General features: G+C 37.6%; 1 protein-coding gene across 2 annotated transcripts; it reads right to left on the bottom strand.

Moving 5' to 3' along the window:
* Positions 1-7,312: 7,312 nt before the first annotated feature.
* On the bottom strand, positions 7,313-16,605 carry LOC117378346 (replication protein A 32 kDa subunit-like). Of its 2 annotated transcripts, XM_033974934.2 has the most exons (9): positions 16,518-16,605; positions 16,389-16,444; positions 16,207-16,308; positions 10,781-10,894; positions 10,349-10,420; positions 10,167-10,274; positions 10,002-10,100; positions 8,272-8,369; positions 7,313-7,447 (listed from the first exon to the last, which is right to left on the bottom strand). In XM_033974934.2, the coding sequence occupies exons 1-9, from the start codon at positions 16,528-16,530 to the stop codon at positions 7,369-7,371; spliced, it is 741 nt and encodes a 246-aa protein (XP_033830825.1). In that variant the 5' UTR covers positions 16,531-16,605; the 3' UTR covers positions 7,313-7,368. The 2 variants fall into 2 exon arrangements, with proteins under 2 accessions (XP_033830825.1, XP_055081338.1); XM_055225363.1 differs by lacking the exon at positions 16,518-16,605 and having other exon boundaries at positions 7,319-7,447; positions 16,207-16,324; positions 16,389-16,438.
* Positions 16,606-18,013: the final 1,408 nt, after the last annotated feature.

Genomic DNA, 18,013 nt, shown 5'->3' with positions numbered 1-18,013 from the left:
TATTTGTGGAAAGTATAGGCTAATGTTAGCGGGTATTGAACATTCAAGTCAAGTTTAAATGCTGGAGAATGTGAGTGCACTCTGAAGGTCCTATATAATGAATGTATATGGTATGTCAGGTTTTCACAGCTGTAATAGTGATTCAGTGTAGATTTTAGATGCTATCATTGCTAATATAAAGCACACAGACCTGAAAAGAACAGTACAAAGTATTTATTGTGTCCATATTGGGGGACAAGTTAGCTCTGGTTCTGAAAGTAAAATTTTCATTAGTTTTTCCCATAGACTTTGCAAAAAAATTCAAATATTAAGAGTCCAAAGGCACTGCGGAGGCTAACCAGCTACATGCTAACTAATCCATAATGCAAGATTCTGCTAAATAACTTTACGGTTTATAAAAATTAAACATATTAAGTAAAATCATAGGTGTTGACGTTGCTAGTTACAACGTAGCTGATTAGCCCTGACCAAGCTTTTGGTTTGATTTGTTGAAGTTTGTGACATTTTATCTATGAACATCCCACATACCACAAGTCTATGGAACAATATCAACTGAATAAAAGCTCCAAAAAGTCTGCTTTTTGGCGACATAGGTAATGTTTATGAAATATATTTTTGAACCTATACACCACATTTAAACTGAATAAAGCAAACCACACCTCAGTGTATATTTTATTAGAGATAATTATGGGTAAAACTATGTGTACTCAGACTACAGCTTTAATGTCAAGAGGCAGAGTGTCCAGAGGAGACGTGACATTACTTTATGCTTATGTGCACATAAACCTTTATCTCCCCCATAAACCCTCTCAAAAAGTGTGCACTGTTAGCATGTTTGTACAGTTAACTTCTGTGCACTGTTAGTTTCTGTGCACAGTTAGCATATGTGCACTGGTGTAAGCATCAAAGAGGATCAAGAGTCTGGAATATAAAATCAAAGGGGTTTTAATGAGTTCCACACAGGTAAAATGAACAATGAAGTAGCAGACTCAGGAAAGGATCAGAAGAGAGCCTTGAGATGTGCATGTTGACAGCTTGTATAGTGTCTCTCAATGTATGTGTGTGGGGCAGGTCCTCTTCTGGTCAGCATGGCGTTACACATTAAGACATTTTAGGAAAAGTCGAACAATTCTTGAGATGTGGCTTTAAACAAAATGACCAGAACATAGCTGTTATCTTATTGTCCACACGTCCTTATAGTCCCCCATGCTGGTCTCCATAGCATCTTAGTGATCCCTCATGCATTCCTTATCCACTGGTGGGCAAGTGTAATTTACCTTAGCATTAGTAAATCGAGATACAAGGTTTATGTAGTGGTGTACTGCTAGAAAATACCTTACAATTGTTAGCTTCTGTGCACTGTTAGCATGTGTGCACTGTTAGCTTCTGTGCACAGTTAGCATGTGTGCACTGTCAGCATGCGTGCACAGTTAGCATGCGTGCACAGTTAGCATATGTGCACAGTTAGCCCGGAGTGACACAGAATGCATATTTCATAAACTCATCAATGTAATGGTCCACACACACTCACTGCTTAGGCCTGTGTCGTAAAAAGTGACATCATACCATTACTGTGGACATGCTTTATAATACAGGCTCCACCCTTCATATATAAAAGAATAATGCTGCGTTCATGTGCTCCTCGGGAATTCGGGGTTACGAGATGAAATGTCGAGGTCCTGACGTGTTTGTGTTCATGTGCTTTTATCTCGGACGTCACCAATAATAAAGTCATTGGGGTCGTCATTAACAGCGTTTAATAGAGCTAGTAAGATTTCTTGTTGTTAGCCTTCTCAAAAGTTGAACGTTAATGATAACACTAGTTAACATTACTTCTGCAGTTATTTAAACAGTAGTGTCTGGTCTTTTTTGCTCTTATGATATGCACAATGGACAGTAAACCTTTAAATATAATGTTTAGTTCAAATGTTTTAGATAAAGTGAAAAATCTGCTGAATTTTGTCTGTCTCCACACAGCAGGCGACATCAGGTGTGGAAGTCAGGCTGTTCGCTTTCACCCGAGTTCCCGAGTTCCCGAGTTCCCGAGTTCCCAAGTTGTTTTTCTGACTTGAGCGAGGTTTGATGTGCATTTTTCAACTTGGAAAAACATTTTCCCAAGTTCCCAATGACCTCCCGAACACAGCGTAAGTAACAAATAACGTGTAAATAATGTGTTCAGTGATTCAGTGATTCAGTGCAGTGTTGATTGACGACAAATGAGTAGTTTACTGAAGTTAAATAAGTATTAAAGTAGTGGGCTGTGATTGGCTGACAACATAAACGTCTGCCATCTGCTATTGCTTTGCCTGGGGGTGTTCCGCAGTATGGCATTAAACCTGCTGGTCTTGTGTTTTAATTACAGGTGGTTTTATTGCTGAGACAAACATTGAATAACAGGCATTATTCTAGCGAGTGCGGGTCGCCTCTCCACAGATCTGACCTTTAACTCACCACGAAGATAGCTGTCATTTCAATTAAACAGTGCAGTGACATAGTTCTTTATAATTTACAATTCGCTGGAATATATTTTAAAACTTTTTTTCACATTAATTCATAGAGAGCCAATATGACTTATTTTTTCATACAATACTAAACAGAAGATTTAAAGTTACAGTGTGCAGCTTTTCTGGAGAAGCATCTGCCATTTTTTTGTCTTCAAGGAAATGTTATTGCTTTACAGTATGACATTAATGATGTTGTTTGTTGACATGTTGATTAATATGCACTGTCCTAATTAAAATACCGGTAAATAAATTTAATAAATAAACTAAAGTGGAGCGGGCCAAGTCATGGGTCAGATCTGCGGAGAGGCTACCCCACTCACAGTAAGAATGCATGTTTTTCACTGTAATTTTGAAACAAGACGTATTGTGCTTGAACCTGCTGTAAATGAGCATCAGACTCTTTTTGATTAACACCCTGTTAAAATACAGAACAATACAAACAAAAACATGCAAAATAAATTATAACATAGGTCCATTTAAGAGATTAAAAACAGGAGCAGGTGTGATTATAATTGTACCAATATATCCAGTTTTGCATGTTCTTGAAATGTATTCCATTTTTGGGAGTGCGGCCAAGTTTTAAATGTAGACAATTAAGAGATATTGTATTAAAAGTTCAACAAACAAGTGAGATGTTCAGGCAGTCTATCAAGTAGTCCCTTATATGTATGTTTTATACAATGTTGTTTATAATCTAAGCACATTTTAAATCTCAAAATGTATCTAAAATAAATTAATAAAAGAAACAAGTCCACTGAATTCCACATTAGAAACCCGCGGTGCCCAATGGGAGCTGACGTCGCCGTAAACGTCATCACAACAAAGAGCCAAGAAGTTGTTAAGAAAATAAAATTAGAGAATGGAGTGCGTACGTCACAGTGGGCGTGTGCTGTGGTGGTGAAAATAGGGGTTGATATGAAAATAAGCGATTAAAGATTGCTCAAACATGCACGAATCACTCCACAACTAACTTCAGAGGGTAAATGAGAAAACAACTATAACACGGATAAAAGTTCTGAAAAGTCCATTTTGCAGAATAGGTCTGATTTAAGTTATACCAATACGTATAATTGAATAAAGGCAATACAGATACTTTTGATGCCATACTGTGAATCATTCCAGGCAAAGCAATAACATCTCCATGGAAACAAGTTCCATAGTGCACCTTTAACTGCTTTCTTTATTTTGCAGAACACATAATAAAAACATTCTGAACACATTACATAGTTTTTGTACTGACTGACTTTGGAATCATGCAACTATTTTTTTTTTTTAAATAAAAACATCTGAAATTTGCTTCTCTTCATCTTTTTGAGCAAAACCCAAACTCTCTTGAGCCGTGAATTATTTATGCCTCTCCAACAGTCATTCTCCCGTTTTTTCTGATCTTAAGAAACACATCATTTTTTTTCCAAGTGAAGAAAAAAAAAAAATCTGTACTTTTAAAAAAATCTTTTATTGAGACCCCCAGCTGTGATGAACAAAGGCCTACTGCTCACACATACTACTGCTGCTCGACTGTAGGCACTCCCGGCAGGCCCTTGCACTCCTGCGCTGCCCCCCCGGTGTGATGGAGCTCCGGGTAGAGGACATGCAGGAGACAGGAGACGAGAAACAGGAAGTCCCAACAACTGCAAGGACAAAAACAAAAAAGTGAAAAAGAAAAAACGCTTTGGTATTTTTAAAAAACAACTTGGAAATAACTTTACAGAGATATTTCAACATTATTAACAACGTTTATGCTAATCTTTTCTTGCTATTTGTTTCCCTCTTTCCTCTATTATTTTTTAATTATTTCTTTTTATCTAACCATAACATATATGCATTCACATCACAATGACTTATTAGCATCATGATAGTTGCTGTGCTGATATTCATGGGTTTTAGAGGTTTTGAAAATTAACACAGTTGCTACAGGATTTATAACAGCTCAAAACAAACTGTTAAGTACAGAGCCCCATAGATGGTGTAAAGGAGAATAATATTTACTAAATAAAAATATATATTATCTCAAGAACGAGATAATTATCTTGAGGAAACAAAATATCTCGAGGGAACGAGATATTTATCTTGAGGGAACGAAATATTATCTTGAGGGAACAATATAATTGTCTTGAGGGAACGAGATATTTATCTTGAGGGGACAAGATATCTTGAAAGAATGACATAATTATCTTGAGGGAACATAATAATTTCTATACATATATTTTCACAAACGCACAAGATATTTAACTTAAAAAATAAAAATAATATCTCACTCCCTCATGATAATCAAGTCGTTCCCTCAAGATAATATCATGTGGGAACGTGATATTATCTTGTGGCCATGCATTAATATATTTTGCAAATGTCCTATGCAGGGCTCCGTAGTTATATCTTCTGAATAAGGAAAAGTCCTGGTGCTTATAAACAGGAAGCTGAACCTCATGAAAAGCGATGGAAGAATATTATCTACTCCAGAACTGTATTTTGAATACTTTGAGAATAATATTATAGTGTAAAAATGTGACATAAATGACTGAAATAACATTTGTTGCACTGTTAGCTATGTGGTTATGTAGAACTGGAAAAGTGTTATCTTCATATTTGCAGTTCGAAGCCAAAATTGCATGATCACAAACTGTAATGTACTCCCTTGATTTTAGAAAAGTAACTGTACTCTGAATACCTCCAAATGAAACAATAACAGCAACAGTTGCTCAAAATATTATGAGTACGTATTTTTTGTACATGTAGAACAACATATCCCAGTGTTCTCTTGTAGTTACAATAAATAAAATAAGACATTTTCCTTGCACAATATTTGAAGTTATAAAATGTCTTGACTGAACTGAATAGTGTCCTCATAAGCCGGATTATAACCATCAATTTATTAAATCACCCTCAAAAATCTCTAATAAAACATAAAAAAGTAACTGACTCTCCAGCACTTTGCCCCCACTGGTTTCCCTGTCTGTGTGAGGTCATGCAGGGGTCACAGTGGGGTCAGTGAGGGGTCACGGTGGAGTCACAGGGCACAGAATAATTGATGTGAGCTCTCTTCTGAGCAGGTGCGGGTTAAGTCCACGGAGAGGAGGATGTGCCCTATTAGCACAAACTTACAAAGAGCTATTTCACATTTAGAATACTGGAGACACATCAAATATTACTCAAAGCAACACGGTTATGAATATCAATATGGAACAGAACTGCAGACTACATCACCAAATTAGATTATAGGTTGGCTTTATATGGTCATAACAGCCCAGCAAAAAGCAGTTTATCCAAAACTTTTCCTCAAATGTATTTCAAAATGTGGTTTATGAAAATTCACTACAAAACCATCTGTAGCCACATCTGCCCTGGGTTAGACTGATGGAGGCTGCCAATCTGTGCCATTGGCCCCTCAAACCTAGCCCGGTAAACCAATCAACTTCCCATGTATTCCAAAGATATTTTCTTCCATAAAATCTGATTTAAAAGTTATTTTGGCTGAGAGGCAACATGTGACTGCCAATTACACAGACACTATGTTCATGCAGGGTGGTGAAGTGTCTTGCTCAAGGACAGTCGAGTGTAGAAGCATATACTGTTCAAACTTGGGATGGCAGGCTCAAATAAATAGTAATAATCTCAACTTCACGTCTGACATGTATGCTAGATCAGAGTCTTTAGCTGTATTACGGCCTGGCAAGTCTTGTGTTCCACTGGAGGGCTTTGAGAAAAAAAAAAAAAAATATTGGGAACTATGGTCAGTGGTTACATTTTATATAGCGCATTTTCACCTTCAAAGCACAACAATTCCACACACACATTCATACACCAGCGTACACAGACACTTATTGACACGTCTTGCCCAAGGACACGACAGCGTTCATCTCTGGGAGCTAGAATCGCAGCGCCAACCTGTGGGTCAGTGGATCTACAAACTGCGCTTCCCGTCGCCCCTAGTGAACTCAAAATGACTTTGTGCACCCACACAACCTCTACGGGCCCAGTTCTGTTCAGACCTGTTGATCTGATTCACTGTTCTTCCATCAGAACCGTGCGTTGTGTAAAAATAATCCATAGACACGCCACACCCGTTCAAAACTGAGTGATGAGAGAGACAAGGCTCCTCAGGGAATTCACAATATAGTTTGTAATATTAGTTTTCATGTCTAGGAACATTTGGCAACAGCAGCTCTCACTTTTTGTAATCGTTCCTATGAAAGACGTCATTTAGGACCAGTGTGCAATGCTCCGCCCACAAGCCTATATCACCCATGCTCACATGATGATTCTACATAAATAAACAAAAACATGATGCAAAACTGTACTCTACAACTTCACAAACCTGATGTGACGTGCAGTAGTTTCATTAGCAGGATGCACGCTGATTGTGTTGTGATAGTGCTCTGAAGGGGGAGTGACTTGACGTAGAGAGCAAAGTGAGGGGAAAGTCAGAGCATCAAAAATTAAAGTGAAACTTATAAAACATGTTAATAGTTTGTTTGGTGAATATATAGCATTTTCAAAACAATAAACTGTACCATGATTATCTAAAAATGTTATATGTGTGAGCAGTTAGCAGTTAACCCCGTAGAAGTAAAATACCCCCCTCTTAAAGCCACACACCAAAACATTTAAACATTTAGAAGTGTCTAGTCCAAGAATACAACAGAAGCACACATTGGTTACATTATAATAGAAACACAAATGTAATATTGCAGCCAAACACGCTACAAAATCTGCAGAAAAAACAAAGGCGAAGTTTGCTTAAATTACACACTAAAGTATTTACAGAACACAAAAATCAAAACACAAAATTCCTTAAGCATCAAACAACACTCCCGTTACTTCGCCGTCAGCCATGTTTTGCACCATTGTTCTGTTTTGATCTAGTCTAATGTGTGGACTTGAAATGGTTCTCGTCCATGCTGGAGAAAACACGTCCTTCATTTATCAGGAACGCCAAGGACTTCCTATGAGGGCACATCAACAGGTTAGAAATGTAGTCATTTCAATTCGTTTCATTCAGTGTTAATGTACAAAACAATACATTATGTAAAAGTTGTTAAGGATTGAAATGTTTGCCGTTGTACTTTTCTGGGTTCAAGTACATTGTTTGGTTGGATAGCACCTGTGGTAAATATTCATCATAGTTTTACATCTGTTAGGTGGCGGTTTGTGGCAGGAAAAAATACAGGAAGTAGCCTGTGCCTTCTAAAATGTAATACTTCTACCCATATCTTCAACACAGAATATTCAATCTAAAATGCAGGGGCAATTTACATGCAAAGCTGCCTTCTGAAAACTACTAAAAAAATACAATTTCTTCAAAAAATACTTCTACTCCAATGCTAAATAATTCTCACTCGAGTAAAAGTTTTGGTTACCCACAGAGTATTCTAGAAATAGTATCACCAAATACTTTTACACTATTACATGAGTAACTACTATTTCGGCCACTACTTTGTACTTCGACTTGAGTAACATTATCTTAAAGTAATGTTATTCTTACTTGAGTTCAAATTTTGGCTTCTCTATCCACCTCTGTATGCTGACTAAAACAAAATTTTAAAAAGTACAAATGTTTTTATTGAGGTATGCATGGAGGAGACGATTTGGCAGTTTGGAGAATTGCTGTAATAGACCAGAACTGACCAGAACTGAAGAAGCGGCTTGGACGAGCAGTGAAACATCTTCACTCCTACAACAAATTGTCTAGTTGACCGATTTAATTTTGTTTTTTGCCATGGATCAGACCTGGATGACTGAGGGATTACACAGACGTATTCCACAGTACCTGATTTCCTGAATACCAATGTAGTCCAACAGTGTGGTCAGGTCTTGGAAACTGATGCCATCTTGCTTCACAGAGTGTTGGCTGATTACATGCAACACCTACAATACAAAACACACTTTCTTACTTTTTTGAGGTTGTTTGAAACATTTGACCAATAACGCAAGTTTTTGGAGAGTCTAAAATAAGTTAATTCTGGCAGTCTAGGCAGTGTGGATGTGGTGGAGAAGTACAAGTAACTGGGGTGTGTACTTGGACAATGAACTGGACTGGAGCGGGAATATGGATGCTGTCTGAGCTGAAGTCCTTGGACATCTGCAGGACAGTGCTATGGGTGATTTATGAGTCTACTGTGGCCGGTGCCATCATGTACGCTGTGGTCTGCTGAGGAAGCAATCTGCGGTACACTAACTGACTCAATAAGATCATCAAGAAGGCTGGCAGTGTTGTGGGGGAGGAGCTGGACTCTGGCTGTAGTGTTGGACAGGACCAAATCAGGACTTTTCTGGACTCTCCCTCCATCCCACCTACTCCACAATATGCTAGTGAACTACAAGAGCTCATAGATTGTTACTGCTCCACCGAGACACTCAGGAAATCATTTCTGCCTGTCGCCATCAAACTGCTGAACTCTGCTGTCAGAGTGTCACTGTACAATCCTTCTGCAGTATTCTGTTCTATATCTCATTGTTGTAAAACTGTATATACAGATGTAAATGTGTTATGGGCATGCTCCATTTTTACCATTTTAGTTATAATGCAAGTTTATTTTATTTTCACTGGTTTAGTTGATAGAGACTTACTGTACTTATTTTGTTTAAGCTACTGATATTTCATTTAAACTTTAATTTTTTATAACACTATTCTTTTGCTGGACAGCTGCATGTGTGTAAAGCACATCCGTCAAACTCAAGGCCCGCAAGCCCAATGTGGCCCTCCACATTATTTTATGTGGCCCTCGACAGGGTAAATTAAAAAGTATGATGGTTTTAAAAATCTGTTTATCAGGAGATACAGTTACACAGCCATTTTTTACATCTAAGAAAATACATATGCAATAGTTGTAACCTGAAAAACTACTAAATACAGAAACAGTTAATTAACAAGTTTAAAAAAGTAGTTCGATTTATTTTACATCTGGCCCTTTGAGAGCAGCCGTTTTGCTGATGTGGCCCTAAGTGAAAATGTGTTTGACACATCTGGTGTAAAGAAAAGAATTTCCCCTTGGAGATGAACAAAACTAATTCAGATTCTGATACTGGCAACTTTTTTCATTCCAGGCTCTAATTCCCACAACTGAAATATGTGTTAAGATAATAACAAATGAAATAAGTTCGTAACATAAAAAGTAACGACTACAGATGTACTGTAGCTATGGCTAGCTCCTTATTCGCTTTTTTTTCCCAATCCTTTTACTTTTCCTTCCATTAATTTTCTTCCGCTTAACCGGGGCCGAGTTGTGGGGGCAGCAGTCTAAACAGGAACTCCCAGACTTCCCTCACTCCAGACGCATGCTCCGGTGGGACCCCTAGGTGTTCCCAGGCCAGCCGAGAGACATAGTCCCTCCAACATGTCTTATGTTCCCCGGGGACTCCTCGAAGATTTTAGGTAGTATTTAACAATAATAGTAGAATTAGCATTACTTTTCTCGTTTGACTTTTAATTTATTTGATGTACGTGTTTCGGAGTACAAAGTGATCATCAGTTATTCACTATAAGTTATTATCACTCACCTGTCCCTGGATGGTGGACATGCCTCTTGCCATGTATTCTTCAGATGATGTTTGGGGTGCATCAGACACCGGTAATGCATTCATATTTACATCACAACCCTAGAAGAAATAAGATAAGAATAAATTAATTAAATGCTGTTATTTTTCTGTGTGGGCTGGGGGTACCTTTCCAAAGAGTTGCTTGTGAGCGTATACCACTTCTAACATATGGGACGTGATCTCATTCAGATCCTTAAGACAGTGGATGTTCATGGCCAACAAAGACTTTTTACCCTACATGAAAACAAAGCACATGCCTTGGTAAGCTAAATGATGATAAAATTAAAATAGTACATTTCTTTTATTACTTGGAAAACTCGTAGACTTCCATGCACTTTTACATACACTCCTGGTTGAAGTTCCAACTGATCTGAAGCATCCTGAAAACATAAATGATTCAACACAACACTTACAGTTGCAGTACAGTTAATTAAGGTCACTATTGCAATGCCCTACTTTTATATTGACAACCCTGACTTAATATAAATAAGACTTTTTTTTTTTTTAATAATTAGTTTTAACATTGATGTCAAGAAACCATAGCTAATTAGACTGTCTGGTGTCACCATAATAATTACATTTTCTTTTTTTTTTTAAGAAAACTGAATAGATTCTGAATTAGGTCTAAAAATATTTGAGAATCACTGAACAGTTTGGCAGATCAGAAAATCTCATGTTCTGAATAACTATAGAATATATCCGGATTGCAGACATTACTGAAAGGCCCTGCAATGACTAACATCCGCGTTGACCCACTGGCGGACAGTGAGAGGAGGCCCGGTCATGTCGTCCACAGAATACTGGTTGTAGGTGGAACAGGGAGAAGACTTGCGGACAATGCCCACCAGAGACACCTGAAAAATGAACATGATTTAAAATGGATCATAACACTGTTTATCTGCTGTAAACAATGAAATATTTATGGGTCACACTGAACTGAATGAAAATCAACACCTCAAGGATATACAGTACGCCTATTATTGTAAACAATGTGATTTATAGATTGCAAAAGCTTTTTGACAGGGAAAAACTAAAATGTATTTTAGAGCTATGGTGATAAAAAGAGGCAAGGTAAGTGGGCCTACTGCCAGTCAAAACTTTAAAATGCTAGCTCATCATTGCCTCCATCCAGAACACACAACAATACTTTACAAAGATATGAATCTGGTCACTGGTGAATCTCTAGTTTCAAATTGTTCAAATGGGCATGATTGACAGGTGGATTAGCCAATTGGGGAGGCATAGTTCGTCCGTATCAGAAAAATATGTCACACAGGGCTGAAAAACATTGCAGATTTCTCCAGAATCAATGGGTGTGTTAAGGTTTATTAATCTCAGGTGAGATACATTAGATTTTATTTGCAAATCAAATCTGCCCACACAATCACATTTGGCTGGGCTTGAGATTTAACGGAGGACGTGGGACCCACAAATTAGAGATATCAGTCTGGACTGGCCAGGCAAAAAAAGTCATAAAATTAAAATTTAATGGACCATAACACATTTTCTAAGTCTAACTACAATTTTGAGTTTCCATTGAAGAAATGTCAGTAAGTTTGTTTTAATATCACAAAGGATGATAAATCAAACAGGGCTACATAAATTTGTTTGTCAACAAGGGCTGTGAAAACGTCATGTAAAACTTTTGTGGTTGCAGTGACAGGACTATGCCCTTTTCTAAAACCTGATAAATGCTCCATTTTGGAGTCTTTTTAAAATAAATTCAAAACAATTTTAGTTGGAACATGTTTTGCCTTTACATAAATGTGTGCCGTTTCCATGATTCTGGTATAACAAGATCATCAGCTCCTGTGGACTTCTCTGGGTCTATGGAGCATTTAAGACATCCATGTAAGTGAAAGGTCTTAAAGACAAAATCTGACTGCCATCTGACAGATGTTCAGATTCAACGTAATCAAGATCAGGGGGATCATTATTATTATTCTAAACATCACATGCAGAGATAAAATGCCCATTAAAAGCATCATTTTTTTTTTCTTTAGAATTTACAATAGCTGAATCCAATAAAATATCCATTAGTGAAAAAAAGGTTCAATCCAAATCTGACCTAGTTGTGTGTGCAGTTTTCCAGGCAGTATTTCTCTAAACTTGTCATTTCTGTGTTGAACCAAGGATTGCTGCAATTCTTTATATTTTTTTTTCCCCTGCCTGACTGCAATTTCATTAAACGTACTGATAAAAAGATTTAAGGCCACATCAGGGTCAGAATGTTGATTTTAGCCCAATGTCATTGTAATACAGGTTACAGATGAACGGTTGCTCATAGAAATGTTTATATGAAATTCTCACCTTTACATTTTACTTTGGATTTTAGCGACCACTGTCTGATTGGGTGTGTTCCAAATACAAGAGGGAAAAAACATTTGCCTTATCACTTGGTTTGTTAAGATTATATTCCAGGTCTAGTTGGAATAGAAATTAGTTGTGTAAGACCATCGCATTGGTCTTTCAAAGTTTTGGAGTTTTTCTCCAGCCAGTTAACATTTATATCGCCCATTATTAGGACCTCATAATTTTCCGTTTTAGAAAGAATCATGAATAGATCATTAAGAGCATTTAAAACATTTAGGCTTTGAGCAGGTCCATAGAATTAAAAGAGACATTATGGGACAGATTCTAGTGTGAAGTGTGAGCACATTTCAAAGTTTGGGAGAAGATGGAGAAAGTCTGATGATCTGTTTTTGAGGCGAGCATGAGGGACAGAGACGAGGCGCTGAGAGTCTGACCTGAGGGGGACCAGTGTAGCGAGTTAGCAGATCTATGCTGTATTCCTGGGCAGTGCCATGAAGCGCTTTAAAATCAAAGAGTAGAAGTTTAAAATCAATCCTGTACTTTATTGGGAGCCAGTGAAACTTTGCTGAGATTGGAGTAATATGCCCCCTCTTTTTTGTACTAGTTAAAAACCTTGCGGCTGCATTTTGAACCATCTGGAGCCTATTGAGCGAAGATTGTGGCAGTCCAAAATAAAGAGAACTGCTAAAATTCAGTCTGCTTGCAATAAAAGCATGGGTTGCAATTTCTAGATTTTTAGAGATAAAATTTATTTTAATTGTGCAATGGCTCGAAGCTGGAAATACTTTCCTTTCACCACGTTAGAGATCCGTTTATCAAAATTAAAACCAGAATCAAGAACACCGAGGTTTTTTTTACTGAACTGTGCAAATTTGCAGATGGGGGGCCCAGGGCTCCACTTAAGCCATCAGTATTGGGGCCAAAAACAATCACCTCAGTCCTTTTGTCATTCAATTGTAGAAAATTACTGGACCTCCATGATTTTATTTCAGTAAGACACTGGTGTAAAGTGACAGGGAGCCAAGGACATAATGAGTGCCATCTGCGTAAATATGGGACTGGACATTGTACTTCTCCAGAATCAAATTGTAAATGGTGAAAATAAAAGAGGAGCTAGAAATGAGCCTTGAGGTAGGCCACAGGTGATGGGGGTAGAGGCTGACACAACTTGAGTGAATACAATCTTTTCCAGTGCTACAAAAAGGAGAGCTTGGAGATTGGTCTGTAGTTTGAGAGAACATCAAGGTCAAGGCTGTGTTTCTTGGGTCTCATGCAGTAGCATGTTCAAAATCATCAGAAACAACAGCCTCTGATGGGGAGGAATTCATGATAGCCAAGATCAATGGGCAGACAGTATTAAAAACATCCTATAAAAAGACAAGATGGCATAGGGTCAGAGACACAGTTGGTGGGTTTGAGCTGGGAGACCAATTTCTTTAGTTGGATCCATTAGTTTAAAATCAGAGAAATAAGCCCCAGTATTTTGTGAGCAGACAGAATAGACACAAGGAGTAGGAATGTGTTGCCTGATAGTTTTATTGAGAAAAAAAAAAAAAAAACTCTTCACATTGTTCTGTTGAGGAGGATGCAGGTCCATTTGGGGCATTTGTAAGCTCCTTTATAGTTTGAAACAAGGGTTTTTGTTTGTTTTTTGTTTTTGTTTTTTTCTGTCAACTTATAATTTTTCAGAGCATCTTTAAAAATGTCAGGTGTCATCTTTAATTGATCTTCCACTTTCTGTTCTTCTAAGTTTAAGTGAGGCCACACTGTCCAAAATGAAAGTGCTCAGATTGTTAAACAGGGTCAACAGTCCGTTTGTGTTAGTGCACTTATTGCCCAAAGACTGTTATTGAACATGGCAGAGAACCGTGAAGGGTTTGTAGAACGAACAGGACATGGTGACTGAAGAGTTATGGGGCAGACTGGGAAGGACGGACTTGAATGTGATTTAAAAAAATGGTCGGATACCCAACAATCAATAATGTCTAGGACGGTGATAAGAAGGCCAGATGAGAGAATCAAGTCCAAAGTATGACCCTGGTGGTGATGGTAGCCAGAGACAGATTGTAGTAGGCTGTATGATCAGATAAGAACTCTTTGACCATAGGTTTAGAGGGCCAGTACATGTGGACATTAAAGCAACACATCACTGGGCTAGACATAAAATAGACAGGACCAGAGAGTGCAATGACAAAATTGGAAGTAGATTTAGGGAGTCTATACATCAGGGCACATATGAAAACTGTGCTTCAAATTATTCGTGTAGGCTCAGTGATAAAAGTTTGCAGTTTTAAAAAATTGTTGCTAGACCCTCACCTCGACCAAAAAACCTTGGGGAGTTGAGAAATTTACACTCAAGTGAGCAAAGGTCATGGAGTGGAGAATTGTCACTGGGTTTAGCCATGTTTTTGGGATATAAAATGTAATTTAGAATGAAGCTCTTGTTTACAACTGATCTTGAGTGTAATAGAGCAAATTTGAATGTGCCAAATGGGACTTCTGGGGATAAAGTACTGTTGATTTTAATAGAGCGACAGTGAGAGACATTTGTGTTGGTTTGAAGGGGCCAGTATGTTCGAATAGAATAAGTCTCAAGGGGAGGGGTAATTTAGATCCTCCTTTTGATATAAACTTACACTATTATGATTAATAATTTCTCATTTACACAGGGAAATGGGTAAGCAACATTTGGAGTTGTTACAGGGGGACAAGTAAGTAGGCGTGCATGCAGTACAATTAGGAGGAGGAGCTGGTTGGATTTTGGTCAATCATTTAAGTCTGTGCACAGCATGCTGGATATTAGCAGCAAGCTTTCAAGCTGCCCCTCTCTCTTGGATGTAAGCCGTCATTCTTGTAAAAGGTGGTGCGGTCCCAAAATAAATTAAAGTTGTCTACAAAGTGGAAGTCATAAACAGACTGTATCTTGTCGTGAAGTTGGATTTCCCTACTAAATTGTTCAGCTCCATGGCCTACAGAGGGAAGACGGTCACTGATGTATATTAATTTCCCACATGTTTTTAGGAGATCAAACAGTTTAAAGAAGTATTTTTTGAGAAGCTCAAATGGACCACGCAACACCACCTCCTTTAGCTTCCCTGTCACAACAAAAAAATATGTACTTTCCAATACTGATTTCCTTATATTTTACTTATTTCATAGCCAGGTTTCAGAAAATGGACATATCTGGATCGGTTTGATTTGTCCAGACCTTAATGTAATCTCATTTAGATGTGATACTATGTACTTTCATATGTACAATTCCCAGTCCCTCCTTTGTCTTGAAATTTTACATATCAAATAGGCCTGGGTCTTTAGGGATACTAGGCCTGTTTGAGATTGACCGGGGTCACCTGGGAATTAGGTTTGTCGGTAATATTGATATCAAGTTGTACGATAGTTTTTTCATGTCCACAAGACATTCTACATGAAATCTGCACATAGATTCTGCATTGAAACAAATTAAAGAGTCACATGTGACGCCGAAATTTCATGGCACTGAAACTGGGAGATGGAACTGGACCAGACATTACGAGTCGTTTTCCTGACTTTAGCACCGCATCTATAAGTGATTTAAAGTCACTTTCCAACAACTGGGACTGTTGTGGTTTAATGTGATTGAAGCCGATGTGCATTATCACAGTGGATATGTCTGCACGATTGGACACTGTCTGTGAGCACTGTGGTTATGTGTGATAAAAGAACCCCAGGGTGGCACTGACTTTCAGCCCATGGGGCAGCTACATGGTGTACCTAACACTTTAACTTCAACCCTACATTTAAACCTAAATCCCTAACATTATCATCATTATGCAAATTATCCAGTATTATCTTGAATTGATTGCTTGTTGCATACCTGGTTAAGCTCCAGATCCCCAATGGCAAAGGCCCCACTGTGATCCAAAGAGGCAGATAGAAGTTGGGACACTGTACAGGGCAGGATCTGAAGAGTGGCCTTCTGCATTCAAATCAGCCTGTTAATAATGCAGTTTTCAGTTGCATGCCGGAAAACTCGGAACTTCTCTCCCATCTATGCACCTTTATCCCTGCTGCTTTGGCTCCTGTCTGCCAGCCTGGACCCTCCTTGGAAGTGTCTGTCAAAACAAAACATGTTGATTAAAAATTTTAAACAAATTGAAATTGTAATGTCATTTGTATTAGTTTTACCTTGGTTCAACATGGTAAAAACTGCATTACTTCATCACACTGGCAGCATCTGGAAACAGGAAAAGAGAATCCAAGCCTAAACCTGCTCAGGTGGACTGAATTACAGCAATCAGCAAGGACTTACAAAGATATGTTTTTAAAGTTTTATTTATTCAAATCCATCAATGCAACAGTGATTGACAGGTTATTGAAAATATGTAGCAGAGAACATTTGTTAAAAAAGTGAAAGAGGTTTGGTTACGGTCGGGAAATTACAGACAATGGAGCAGTAAGACCAGGCATCAAGTCATCAAGCACTGACCAATTTATTTTTGGAAATTTTTGCACATCATAAATTGCTGAGAAATGTACCAAAAGTGTGTAAATAAATAACTGTGGGTGTCAGTGTATGTGGCTAGGAATTTACAATATTAAATTGAGTGGTTTTGACAACTTTGATGAAGAAGGGATAGACATTTTCTTTTAGGCATAATATTTTTTATATATTCTATTTTTTAACTAGTTTATGTGCCAATAGAATATTATTTTATTTTCAGATTTCACTTGCATATTTCTGCTGTAATGTCAATTTTGAAATGAGAAAATACAATATCATGATGCAATAAAGTACTATAAATAAACTTATCCAAATAGGTAAATAAATGCAACTTTTCCAAATTACTCAAATCAATTCATAATCTGAATCAAATTAAATATTTATTTTTACTGGGCCATATCAGTGTGTCTTCTTATACACTGACTTACTAGGCAGTTTAAATGGGCATGCACATGTTTCTGATTGCCAATGAATACAAAATACAAAATAGTACATTGCAGTGCCACTTACTGCCACATGGGAGTGCCAAAATTCAAATACACAAATTTAGTCCAACATGTCAATCAAGCCAAGTAACAGCAGCCACCTGATGCCTCGTCGAAGTTGTATGAATCATGACAGCAATTTTGCGGTTAGTTCTATTACCCCATTTCCAGTTCAGCAGAATCAACCAACCCAATACCGTTTTTCTTACAAACAATATGCCAACAAAAACTGAATTCTCACAAGCACATTGACAATATTAAACCTTCAAATAGAGCACACCTTTCATGATTGACATAAACTTAAAAATAATGAGTTGAAGAAACCCAACACAACTTTATACAAACAAGTGGGGCCCTAGAAAACAGAGCACAGCCAGTCCAAATGTACAATAGTAACCTTATCCGTCCCATTACCCTATACAGTTTGTACACATGTGCAAAGAAATACCATGATAAAACAAAGCATGTGGCTACTGTGGAGTTGCCATTATTTGATTTGAGAATTTGCTACAGTTTTGTGGTTTATTATAAAAATCAAAATCAAGCCAAAAATATTACACTATTTAAATGTTCAAATCGAAAATTCATGGAGCCTGAAAATAAAAATAGTGTAATAAAAAAGCATATTTTAAACTCACAAGTGGCAACAAATGATTTCAGTAAAATTCATTAAAATGTCTGTGATTAACAAACTA

This window comes from Periophthalmus magnuspinnatus, chromosome 11 (assembly GCF_009829125.3).
Source record: "Periophthalmus magnuspinnatus isolate fPerMag1 chromosome 11, fPerMag1.2.pri, whole genome shotgun sequence".
NCBI classification, from domain to species: Eukaryota; Metazoa; Chordata; class Actinopteri; order Gobiiformes; family Gobiidae; genus Periophthalmus; species Periophthalmus magnuspinnatus.
The sequence above is the reverse complement of the archived record's forward strand: the minus strand, read 5'-3'. Positions and strand labels throughout refer to the sequence as shown.

Excerpts from the sequence above, each read along its gene's own strand:
- LOC117378346 (XM_033974934.2), bottom strand. Across the intron at positions 10,895-16,206 it reads GGGATCTGGAGCTTAACCAG|GTGTCTCTGGTGGGCATTGT; the intron begins GTATGCAACAAG and ends TTCATTTTTCAG. Across the intron at positions 10,421-10,780 it reads GCCAGTGGGTCAACGCGGAT|GATGCTTCAGATCAGTTGGA; the intron begins GTTAGTCATTGC and ends TTATGTTTTCAG.